Source organism: Aquarana catesbeiana, linkage group LG07 (genome assembly GCF_042186555.1).
Source record: "Aquarana catesbeiana isolate 2022-GZ linkage group LG07, ASM4218655v1, whole genome shotgun sequence".
In the NCBI taxonomy this organism is placed as follows: domain Eukaryota; kingdom Metazoa; phylum Chordata; class Amphibia; order Anura; family Ranidae; genus Aquarana; species Aquarana catesbeiana.
In genome coordinates, this window is record NC_133330.1 from 312,148,676 (window position 1) to 312,162,096 (window position 13,421).

General features: G+C 40.2%; 1 protein-coding gene across 3 annotated transcripts in view; it reads left to right on the top strand.

The window, feature by feature from the left end:
- The first annotated feature begins 8,816 nt into the window (after positions 1-8,816).
- LOC141103740 (vitellogenin-1-like) overlaps positions 8,817-13,421 on the top strand; it is a 232,430-nt gene continuing 227,825 nt past the window's right edge. For all 3 annotated transcript variants that reach the window (XM_073593683.1, XM_073593682.1, XM_073593684.1), the window contains exons 1-2: positions 8,817-8,869; positions 9,022-9,042. In XM_073593683.1, the coding sequence (XP_073449784.1) occupies positions 8,827-8,869; positions 9,022-9,042 (64 nt within the window). In that variant the 5' untranslated portion in view covers positions 8,817-8,826. The remainder of the gene's footprint in view (positions 8,870-9,021; positions 9,043-13,421) is intronic.

Sequence of the window (13,421 nt, forward strand, 5' to 3'; positions counted from 1 at the left end):
GCACAGAGAAGGAAGGGCTGAGCCCAGCCCTGATACATCTCCTGTATCATGTACACAGCCTCTGACATCTCCTGTATCATGTGCACAGCCTCTGACATCTCCTGTACCATGTCTGCAGCCTCTGACATCTCCTGTATCATTTCCGCAGCCTCTGACCATCTCCTGTACCATGTCCGCAGCTTCTGACCATCTCCTCTACAATGTCCACACAGCCTCTGACCACCTCTTGTACCATGTCCGCACAGCTTCTGACCACCTTCTGTACCATGTCCGCAGCCTCTGACATCCCCTGTACCATGTCTGCAGCCTCTGACATCTCCTATACCATGTCCGCACAGTCTCTAACAACTACCATACCATGTCCGGAGCCTCCAACATCTCCTGTATCATGTCCGCAGCCTCAGACATCTCCTATACCAGTGATGGCGAACCTTGGCACTCCAGATGTTTTGGAACTACATTTCACATGATGCTCAACTACACTGCAGAGTGCATGAGTATCATGGGAAATGTAGTTCCAAAACATCTGGGGTGCCAAGGTTCGCCATCACTGTCCTATACCATGTTCACACAGCCTCTGACCACCTCCTGTACCATGTCAGCAGCCTCTGACATCTCCTGTATCATGTCCGCAGCCTCTGACATCTTCTATACCATGTCTGCAGCCTCTGACATCTCCTATAGCATGTCTGCAGCCTCTGACATCTCCTATACCATGTTCACACAGCCTCTGACCACCTCCTGTACCATGTCCGCACAGCTTTTTGACCACCTCCTGTACCATGTCAGCAGCCTCTAACATCTCCTGTATTATGTCCGCAGCCTCTGACATCTCCTGTATCATGTGCGCAGCCTCTGACATCTACTGTACCATGTCTGCAGCCTCTGACATCTCCTATACCATGTCCGCACAGTCTCTGACATCTCCTGTACCATGTCCGCAGCCTCTGACATCTCCTGTATCATGTCTGCAACCTTTGACATCTCCTGTATCATGTCCGCACAGTCTCTGACCACCTCCTGTATCATGTCCGCAGCCTCTGACATCCCCTGTATCATGTCCGCAGCCTCTGACATCCCCTATATCATGTCCCCAACCTCTGACCATCTCTTGTCTTTTATCATGTCTGCAGTCTCTGAGGGGGAGTCTGGAGAGGAGTTTGCTCTTAAATATGTAAATCCCTATGTGCTTTTATATCTGTCTTATCTATGTATAATACACTCTTAAAATGTGCTTTAAACTGCATGGTTTTCCCTTTTATGAATTAGAAAATAATGGCGTTATGCTGTTGGGCTGTTATAATAATTCTGTGGGGCTAGTATGAAATTATTTCCAGGGCTTTTACTCCCAGTCCGGCCCTGCCCTGGACTGTGAATGAACAGTGAAAGGAGAAGAAGCAAACTAATGGGTTAATTTCTCTGTCACTCTGCTCTCTTCTCTTATCAGCATGCTCCTTGTTAGCACATAAGTACTGCAGCACAATTGATTGGCTCCTTGTGCTGCTTCTCCCTTTCCCAGTCTGAGTCTAGTTATACAGGGACTGCATTAGGCTGATATCAGGTACTTACACTTCTTGATTTAAAAAATAAATGAACTTATGTATTAATAATTCCATAGCTGCATTCATTTATGTCTTTTATATCTGCCTGGGGGGTAACTTTAAATAAATAATGGCTTTTATCTAAAAAGAAAGTATGCCATTTTATCCATAAAACATCCAATGGCAACAAACTAGTTAGGGCTGATAAAACATACTATAAGTCTTTGTTCAGTTTTTCTGTTTCTATACCATATTGATTCTATTCCAACAGAGTCCGCAGGCTAGAAAGAGTCCCTTATCAGTTATAGCACTCTCTCACTGGAGGCCAGAGACCCCTATTACCAGCACCAGCACATACACTTTAAATGCCATTTGTGTAAACATTGTAGCTCACTGCTCCGCCAATAATTATCATAATGATCTGCTTTTCCCCCTGTAGGCCCTCATTGATTCCTTGGAATAACGTGGTGCATGCTAACGTGATTTTCTACCAAATGGAAAATGCCAAGGGATCTATACAACTCATGAATTAATTAAAAAATTAAGTAAAAAGTTGGAAAAAAACAATTTCTAAGGTCTGTGGGATTCATACCCAGAGTTCATTAAAACCACATGAAAAATAAAACAAAGGCTTTCTATAGTGCAGTTTGTACTTTTCTTTCCCATTAGCAATCCATAGGAGGACGTATACATTCTGCCAATGGTCTATTTATTTTATATATTTCAATGTATATATTCAAATGTGGCTAAATGGGCGGTGGGAATCAGTGTTACCATTTCATATTTAAGCCACCAGCTGAATCCTCCAAACATTAAATTTGAATTTATTTCACTGTATACACTGTGTCTGGAGAGTTTACTTCATAATCCATGTAATTGGTTTCTTGGTACGTATATATACAGATTTATTCATGTGTAGCTAAACTCCATGCAAATAGCTACATAATGTACAGTATAATATATTATGAATAATATATTATATAATAATAATAATAATAATACACATTTATATAATATATATAAATATAAATGTGTATTATTATTATATAATATATTATTCATAATATATATATATTATTCATTTTATATATATATATATATATATATATATATATATATATATATATATATATATATATATATATATATAAAATAATGAATTATATATATATATATATATATATATATATATATATATATATATATATATATATAATATATATATATATATATATATATAATTATATATATAATTATATATATATATAATTATGGGCCAGAAAAGAGAAGGACATTGTTTACATATATACAGTGCCTTGCAAAAGTATTCACCCCCAAAGGCATTTTTCATGTTTTGTTGCCTCACAACCTGGTATTAACATGGATTGTTTGAAGATTTGCATCATTTAATTCACAGAACATGCCCACAACTTTGAAGATGTTTTTTTTTTTTCTATTATTGTGAAGCAAACAAAAAATAGGACAAAATAACAGAAAAAGCCTAGCATAACTATTCACCCCCCCTAGAGTCAATACTTTGTAGAACCACCTTTTGCAGCTATCACATCTCCAGGTCGCTTTGGATAAGTCTCTATGAGCTTGCCATATCTTACCACTGGGATTTTTGCCCATTCCTCCTTGCAAAACTGCTCCAGCTCCTTCAAGTTGGATGGTTTGTGCTTGTAAACAGCAATCTTTAAGTCTGACCACAGATTTTCTATTGGATTGAGGTCTGGGCTTTGACTAGGCCATTCCAACACATTTACATGTTTCCCCTTAAACCACTCAAGTGTTGCTTTAGCAGTGTGTTTGGGGTCATTGTCCTGCTGGAAGGTGAACCTCCGTCCTAGCCTCAAATCACACACAGAGTGGTACAGGTTTTGCTCAAGAATATCCCTGTATTTAGCACCATCCATCTTTCCCTCAACTCTGACGTTTCCCAGTCCCGACTGCTGAAAAACATCCCCACAGCATGATTCTGCCACCACCATGTTTCACAGTGGGGATGGTGTTTTTTGGGTGATGTGATGTGTTGGGTTTGCGCCAGACATAGCGTTTTCTTTGATAGCCAAAAAGTTACATTTTAGTCTCATCAGACCAGAGCACCTTCCTCTATACATTTTGGGAGTCTCCCACATGCCTTTTCACAAACTCAAAACGTGCCATTTTGTTTTTTGCTGAAAGTAATGGCTTTCTTCTGGCCACTCTGCCATAAAGCCCAACTCTATGGAGCGTACGGCTTATTGTTGTCCTATGTACAGATACTCCAGTCTCTGCTGTGGAACTCTGCAGCTCCTCCAGGGTCACCTTAGGTCTCTGGGCTGCCTCTCTGATTAATACCCTCCTTGCCCGGTCCGTGAGTTTTGGTGTGCGGCCGTCTCTTGGCAGGTTTTCTGTTGTGCCATGTTCTTTCCATTTGGTTATGATAGATTTGATGGTGCTCCTAGGGATCATCAAAGATTTGGATATTTTTCTTACTTGTTTGGAGAGTTCCTTGGTCTTCATGGCAGTGTTTGGTTAGTGGTGCCTCTTGCTTAGGTGTTGCAGTCTCTGGGGCCTTTCAAAAAGGTGTGTATATGTAATGACAGATCATGTGACACTTAGATTGCACACAGGTGGACATCATTTCACTAATTATGTGACTTCTGAAGGTAATTGGTTGCACCAGAGCTTTTTATGGGCTTCATAACAAAGGGGGTGAATACATACGCACATGCCAATTATCAGTTTTTTATTTCTGAAAAATAGTTTTATGTATATATTTTTCTAATTTTACTTCACCAGCTTAGACTATTGTGTTCTGATCCATCACATATAATTCAGGTTAAAAAAACATTGAACTAAAGGCTGTAATGTAACAAAATAGGTAAAAAGCCAAGGGGGGTGAATACTTTTGCAAGGCACTGTACGCCATATTACCAAAAGTATTGGGACGCCTGCCTTTACACGCACCTGAACTTTAATGGCATCCCAGTCTTAGTCCGTAGGGTTCAATATTGAGTTGGCCCACCCTTTGCTGCCTTAACAGCTTCAACTCTTCTGGGAAGGCTGTCCACAAGGTTTAGGAGTGTGTTTATGGGAATGTTTGACCATTCCTCCAGAAGCACATTTGAGAGGTCAGGGACTGATGTGGACGAGAAGGCCTGGCTCGCAGTCTCTGCTCTAATTCATCCCAAAGGTGTTCTATCAGGTTGAGGTAAGGACTCTGTGCAGGCCAAGTTGGTCAACTTTCTCCATCCCAAACTCGCTCACCCATGTATTTATGGACCTTGCTTTGTGCACTGGTCCAAATCATTTGGTGAAGGGGGGATTATGGTATTGGGTTGTTTTTCAGGGGTTGGGCTTGGCCCCTTAGTTCCAGTGAAGGGAACTCTTAAGGCGTCAGCATACCAAGACATTTTGGACAATTTCATGCTCCCAACTTTGTGGGAACAGTTTGGGGATGGTGCCTTTCTGTTCCAACATGACTGCGCACCAGTGCACAAAGCAAGGTCCATAAAAACATGGATTAGGGAGTTTGGAGTGGAGGAACTTGACTGACCTGCGCAGAGTCCTGACCTCAACCCAAAAGAACACCATTTGCATGAATTAGAGCGGAGACTGCAAGCCAGGCCTTCTCGTCCACATCAGTGCTTGACCTCACAAATGCACTTCTGGAAGAATGGTCCAACATTCCCATAGACACACTCCTAAACCTTGTGGACAGCCTTCCCAGAAGAGTTGAAGCTGTTATAGCTGCAAATGGTAGGCCAACTCAATATTGAACCCTACGGACTAAGACTGGGATGCCATTAAAGTTCAGGTGCGTGTAAAGGCAGGCGTCCCAATACTTTTGGTGTGCCCATCACTCTGCTCTCTCCTTCTATCAGTATTGCACCATTTTGCACTGCACCAAACGAATTGGTTCCTTGTGCTGCTTCTCCCTCTTAGTCTGAGCTCTGATTTACAGGGCTGATACATCTGAGAAGCAGGATTTGTTCACTACTCAAGGAATCCCAAACAATCTGTGGAGGAACTCTAGAGTTCCATGGAAGCCTGGTTGAGAAAGGTTAGATTAGACACTGGCAAGTTTTTAATGATGTCTGTGTCCTCGTTGGGGAGATTCTCCCCACTATTTCTACTGTTGACCATTTTCCCAGAGGAAAAAAATGAAAATTGTAGATTTGTTCCCAAAGCTGAGGGAAAATCTTCCAATGGGGACACCTGTTCTGGAGACAACTGTCTAAGAGGGGAATTTTTCTCACTTTGGGGGATTTCCACTAACTTCCATCTTCAGGACAGGAAGTGAACAGAAATTTCCCCAATGGTACACATACAGAAAAAATAAACTGTCTGTGGTTTTAACACGTTTCCACTTTATCTTGAATTAACAAATGATAGCTATACATGCACCTTCAGCTTAAAATCATGAAGCTTGTAATTTTACATACATTAGGCAATTCCATTGAACGTTCTCCCTAATAGCAACCTTCTGGGACACGTCACAGGTCCCAAAAGGCTGCGGGACCATTCACAAAGCGCAGGGCACCTTGCGCATGCACAGTGGGAAGCTGGCTGTGAAGCCGTAAGGAATCACAGCTGGAAACACCCACACTAAACATGGCGGTGATGGGGACCCTAAGATCGTGGAGGATCTGGCCCATGGGAGGACAGCACTGGATTTCTGGACAGATAAGTCTCCTTTTATTAAAAGTCAGCAGCTACAGTATTTGTAGCTGCCATTTTTTTTATGGAGTCTGAAGATCCTCTTTAAATACAAGAGGGATCTGTGTTCTTACTTGAATCTCGTATTTTTGTTCGGATCAGTTCTGTAATTAAGTTTAAAAGTTTATTTCTATCCGTAATAAAGACCAGTCACTGCTGCTTCCTCTCCCTTTGCAGTGTTGTAGGTAGGTGACAGCTGTATTATTAATGCACTGTATGTATAAAGTGTTGCTGGTATTGTTGGGGTTGATTTGCTGTGGTGTGTCTGTATTTTGGCTTGTTGAGGTTCCCGTAGCTGGGGTATTTAAGCAAATGGGGGTGGGTCCCTAAGATTCTTATTGGGGGATTGGTCATACAAAGGAGAGGGACCATACACAAAGAGATGTAGTGTTGCATTGAAATGGGTCACCCCTTGGTGGGACCCGGAATGGGACTAGTATTCTAACCACCGATGGGAACTATTACAAGTGAAGGTATGAGACACCACAGCATAGCCCAAGTCCAGCCTAAAACTTAAAGAAGTATGCTTGTAGGCAGGTGCCTACTGTTGGGGTGTATACTGCCTCATGGGTTTGGTTTGCATTGTAATAAAGTGAGATTTTGTGTAACGGGCTGTCCAGGGAGTTAGCAAGGGGTTAATTTTGCTCGCTCCTGGGGGGTTCATAGCCCTGCCCCCTTGTGGAGGGCTAAAAATACAAGAAGAGGCAGTCTCTCGGGGTCTCCCCTTCCACATGGGAATAGAGAGGAAGGAACAATGCTTCATGTAAAACTGTGCTGAGCTATTGGGGTACCCAGTCGGGGTACCAGATATCGGATGTGGACTCTGATGAAAGGACTCTTCTTACCTAGAAGGTATGATTTGGCCATGTGAAGAGACTCACACAATTTCTACTTCGCAATGGAATGAATAGGGAGCTGAGTGTCGGAGCTCAGGCTAAAAATTCCAAATTTCAAAGCACTTCATAATTCAATTTTAACCCAGCACTTCCAGTGGTTACAACATGAAAAATTCTAATGTGTTTCAGCCGTATCCTTACTCATAGCATGATTTGGCCAGCCTAAGCCACGAAGAACTCAGCTAGGAAGGACTTTATGAGAGACTGTGTCCCATCAACTTTGTAATTTGCAAGAAGTTCAAGTTAAAGTGTTAAAAGTATCAAATGCCCAGTCTGAAGTTTATACAAAGGGGTGCATTTAAGGTGTATAACAAAAAAAGGAGACTTATACAACACAGGATGAAAAGAAGTTGCAGGAAGGTCACCATGAAAGGATTATTCATGCTGAGGAGTTTGCAGTAGAGGTGGCCCAGCATCGTTACAATGGGTAACCAGTGAAGTGGTGAAGAATGTTATAGCAGCCAGCCAGCAGGAAGTAGTGCCATGGCATGGGTGCCATGCTGGTGCCTTGAAATGCCTTAATGGGACATGGCATGTATACCGGTAAAGCTTCTGTTTCTCATCCAAGCACAAGCATAGCTCTCCAGGCTTCATCTTACTCCTTTTGTGGGAATACCTGCTGCCTAGATGTTTGAATGTGTGAGATGAGTTTCTGACTCCGTCCACTCCTGACTACAATATGTCCCAGAGATAGAGAAGGAAGCTATACAACATGGAATGATATGGAAAAAAAAGGCAGCAGTCCCATCCAAATTCCTAGGTTGAATCCTCCCGAAAATTGTCGACAATTAATTTCCTAAAATGATTAGCATAATTATATCATTTAATTGGACAATGCTGGAAATTCAGCATGTGATTGCACTTGCTTGGAGTTGCTGTTTGAGCCAGAAAAATAACAAAAGCAGGTTTACAGATTTACAGAAAGAAAAACGACTTTTTTTATTTTCTATTATTAGTCGTAATTTGGCCAGTTAAGCAGAGACTGCCCAAATTTGGATCCATGTATGGGCAGGCTGGTTGTACAGAAGTCGATCTATTGATTTACCTGTGTACAACCAGCCCACTGGGTTTTTCTCGAACAATCAGTGCCATCGTACGATCGTTGTATTTTGATGGCCGGGAAGGCTCCCTGCTGTCAGAATACAATACCACAGCAGGCGGGATTCCCCCGTCCACATCGAATGTGTCAATGGGGGAATCAAGGAGTTTTCTTTTGTTCAATCAGCTGGCTACCTTGCTCTATTTGGGCCTTTCTGATGGACAACACCTTCAACTCTTGCTTAAAGTGTGGGAGCTTGCCTACCCCATCCTGTTTCATGGTTATTCCATAATAGCGGTGGACTAGAAGGACAAAATGCTGCTCCTGGCTCTCCCTAGTGCAGGTCACATGACCGAAAGCCTAGGCACGGCGCATGTTTTTTTTTATTCAGGGTGGTGGGAATAAAAAAACAAGAGGACCTTGCTTTTTTTTTTTTTTTTTGCAAGCTCCGCTTTAAGATGAATTCCCTTTTAACAACCACAGAACAGCAAAAAAGTAGAGCCAAATCCGAGAGATAAATAACCAAAACTGTGTGTTGTCCAGAATCATGCTGGCACGTTATCTTATCTTTCCAAAAAAGTACATGACCCAGATGACCTGCCATATAAAAGTGAACAGAAGAGAATGACCTCAGCCACTCGTAGCTATGTGGACCATCATATTGGCCCTATGTGTAGCTCTGGCTGCTGGTAAGTTTAACTGTTTATTACATTAAAGTAAGACAATCTAACTGCAACATAAAAACACTTTTTTTGGACTTAGCGTAAATGTTTATTTATTTATTATTATTATTATTATTATTATTACTCAATTCATGTATTTGTTTGTTTATTTATTTTAGGAAGTCAAGGTCTCCAATATGGTAAGTGAATCCATCCATATTCTTTTATTTGCTTTTAATGATTATCATATTCTTTTATTTATTTTTATGTTCTCCATTTTCCAGTTGACTATTTTTTATGTTATCATTATCAATAATACCGTATTTGCTATCATTTCTATTTTCTTTTGGTCCAGATGGCATATATTTGTGCTCACAGAGATAATCTATGAAAATTCCAATGAATATGTAGATAGAAAAAGTATATTAAGTGTGCCCACTGTACTACAATATTATTTATTGAATAGATTTCTATTAAGTAATAATAATATTAATAATAAATTAGAGTAATTTTAATATTGTTTATAATTTCAAACCTCATAGATCTTAATATAGGACTATTAGTATTTAGCACTAATAAGGTAAACCTGCACCTTTGTTAAAAATAAGGTAAACCTGCAATTTTGGAGTTACTTTAGTGTTAGAAGTTAGCATAAGGGTTAGGATAACATAGCTCCCGACTGTCCCTGATTTGGAGGGATTGTCCCTGATTTGGAGCAATGTCCCTCTGCCCCTCTTTCCTCCTCATTTGTCCCTCATTTTGGTCTGATCTCTATAGTTGTATATAAAATGCATTATTTATATCTCAAAAAGTGTTACCCATACTAAACCTTTCATCCAATTTCTAAATTGCTGAATATGTAAATTTTAAAAGCCAGTATAAAGGAATAGTAGTGGTAAAATAAAAAGCACTTGTGGGGTTAACAATTTTTTTTGTATAATTTCTCCTTTAAAAAGGGGGGGGGGGGGCGACCAGCCGCCACAGTTGTACTGCAGCAGAATGGCGCGGCTGGGCGAAACAACGTTATGTTACGTCAACTTCGCCCTGTGGCCACTAGGGTGCACACGTCTGCTGCGCGCCCCCTGAGCCGAAGCGACTGCCCGGCGATCACGATCACCGCCAGGCTCCCGCGTTCGCTGCTGATGCACGGAGAACCGGGATCTGTATGTGTAAACACACAGTTTCCGGTTCTCTGAGGGGAGAACAGACAGATCGTCTGTTCATACAGAGTATGAACAGCGATCTGTCATCTCCCCTGCACAGTCCCCTCCCCCCTTCAATTAGAACACACCCTAGTGTTAACCCCTTCCCTGCCAGTGACATTTTTACAGTAATCAGTGCATTTTTATAGCACTGATCGCTGTATAAATGACAATGGTCCCAAAAGTGTCAAAAGTGTCCGGTGTGTCCGCCATAATCTCACAGTCCCGATAAAAATCGCAGATTGCTGCCTTTACTAGTAAAAATAAAATTAATAATAAAAATGCCATAAAACTATCCCCTATTCTGTAGACGCTATAACTTTTGCACAAACCAATCAATATACGCTTATTGCAATTTTTTTTTTTTTTTTTTTACCAAAAATATGTAGAAGAATACATATCGGCCTAAACTGAGGAAAAAATGTGTTTTTTTTCTATATTTTTGGGGGATATTTATTATAGCAAAAAGTAAAAAATATTGCATTTGTTTGGGTGCAACGTCGCACGACCGCGCAATTGTCAGTTAAGGCAACACAGTGCTGAATCCCAAAAAGTGCTCTGGTCAGGAAGGGGGCAAAATCTTCTGGGGCTGAAGGGGTTAAATGGGTAAAACCTCTTTTTTTTTTTTTTCTTTTTTACATCTTCACTTCCTGTCTTGTAGACACACCAGGAAATGATTTGCAAGGTAAAAATAAATCCCCTCTCAAACAAGTGTTCCCAGTGGAAGATTTCCGCTCCACTCTATTCCTGTTGTGACAGCCCAAATTTTTGGATTTTCCCATAACTTTCAGCCCCACCAGGACAAACAGAGAGAGTAGATCTCCCTGGTAGAAACACAGACAGCAATAAAAGTCTGGGTACTCCCCCCCCCCCCTTCATTGATATAAACTGGCCAACTAACTCCCTGACTAGGTGTATACTTACCTTGATCCGGAGACCACAGCCTCCTGTCTACATCCCGTGCCTAAAGTCTTCTATGTGCTGGCCTCAGCATGCTGCATCAAGATAAGAATGCATCTGGGGAAGGGGAGTGTGGGCTAGTAGAAATATGCAGAATGAAAAAAAAATGTTTCGTTTTGATTTGTTATTTGCACAAATTCGTTTGGTTAAATTAGCCCAATTCGAATTTGTTTCATTTATTCGGGTTCAACTCGATTTGAATTTTCTGAATTCGGTCAAATTGAACGCAATTCGACCGAACCTGGAAAATTTGAATCAATTTGAATTCTGAATCGATTTAGAATTTGAATCGAATTCCATTTGAAATCTGAATTTTGGAAAATGGTTATATTCTCTCTATTCCATTTTTTTCTATTTTTTTTTTTCTATTACATTCGTTTGTTTTATTTTCTGTTCTTTTCTATTCTATTCTATTATTTTCTATTCTATTCTAATGTATTCTATTTGAAATTCAAATTTTGGAAAATGGTTATATTCTTTCTATTCTTTTCTATTCTATTATTTTATTTTCTGTTCTATTTTTTTCCGATCTATTCTATTCTATTCTATTCTATTTGAATTCAAATTTATTATTTTCAAAATTTGAATTTCGGGAGATGTTTATATTCTTTCTATTCTATTCTATTGTTTTTTTTATTGTTTTCTATTCTAGTCAATTCTATTCTTTTCTATTCTATTCAAATTTTATTCAATTTTGGAAAATGGTTATATTCTTTCTATTCTGTTCTATTCTATTGTTTTAAAAATTGTATTTTAATCTTTTATTTTCTATTCTATGCTTTTCTATTCTATTCTTTTCAATTCCATTCAAATTTGAATTTATTGTATGCGAAATTCGAATTTTGGAAGAAGGTTATATATTATATATATATATATATATATATATATATATATATATATATATATATTCTATTCTATTCTTTTCTTTTTTTCTATTCTATTCTTTTACCAAAAACATGTAGCAGAATGCATATTGGCCTAAACTGATGAAGACATTTGATTTAAAAAAAACTTTTTTATAGGATGTGTTTTATAGCACAAAGTAAGAAATATTGTTTTTTGTTTTTTTTTTCAAATTGGCAGTGTTTTTTCGTTTATAGTGCAAAATAACAAAAGAAAGCTCTATTTGTGGGAAAAAGAGGACATACATTTTATTTGGGTACAATGTCACGCGACTGCGTAATTGTCAGTTAAAGTAACGCAGTGCCTGGTCATGAAGGGGGGTAAACCATCCAGAGCTTAAAAGAGGTTAAACATAAGCTTATAAATAACAAATCATAACAATAGACATATCAAACTAGATAACAACGCTTGCAGGTCCTTGATGGTACCATATAACTAAAACTTCATGTTTGCGGCACCAGTCAGCTAAGTTATGACCCCCGCCTTCAAACACTGGCCCGGGGACTAACCCAGCTAACCTCAGACACCCAATCATCTTACCACTACCTGGTCACTCTGGATTGAACCGTACTAACTAGAGGACACCATATCTAAGATGGCCCCAAGCCGTTTTACCAATAACACCAGGTTTGAAACCTCGTCAAAGCCCCCCAAACCACCAAAGAACAACAAAAGAAGTATCACACTACTACCCTAAAAATAGGGTGGGAGTGAAGGACATTCTTTTGATGATTTCTTCTCTGCATGTACACCTCAACCACTCATCCCTGGCACTATACTCTCCTACCCCTCCCAATCACCTCATCTACTTCACCAATCAGGTAAATGTCAGTACGGACCACACCACTTAATATGGTTAACCTCTTCTGCCTGGTTCTCCTTCCACTCAGTCATGTATGCCCTCTGTCTATTTCATTCCTTCTCCGCTCCGGGCTTACATTTCTCCATGGTCCCACCAGGGCCATCTTTTATATTGATTGGACCCTGGGCAAACATTTTCTTGTGCCTCCCCGAATCCACTTATCAACTATTTGCGGGCACTGGGGGGCTCAAGGGGCAGCTGCTTTGGGCCCCACAACAATGACTTGGCCCGGGGGCCACCTTTTGCCCTGCATTAAAGACAGCCCAGGGTCCCACTGTATGTAGGAATGTAGCCACCCTCTCTTGCTCACTCACAAGATGGACTATGGGATTTGTAGTCTACATTAAGCAGTGTACATGACCGCAACCAGCGTTCTAAGTGAGAGGAAAAGTAGAGGTTGGAAAGCTCACAGAGGAAATTACACAGTGGCAGAAAAACACAGTAATGCTGCGTACACACGAGCAGACGTTCCGTCGGAAAAAAATTGGATGTTTTTTCCGACGGAATTCCGTTCAAGCTTGCCTTGCATACACAAAAGTTCTCTGAACTTTCGACCGTCAAGAACTCAGTGTCGTACAACACTACGACGAGCCGAGAAAATGAAGTTCAATGCATGCGTCGAATTGTTTCCGAGCATGCATAGGAATTTTGC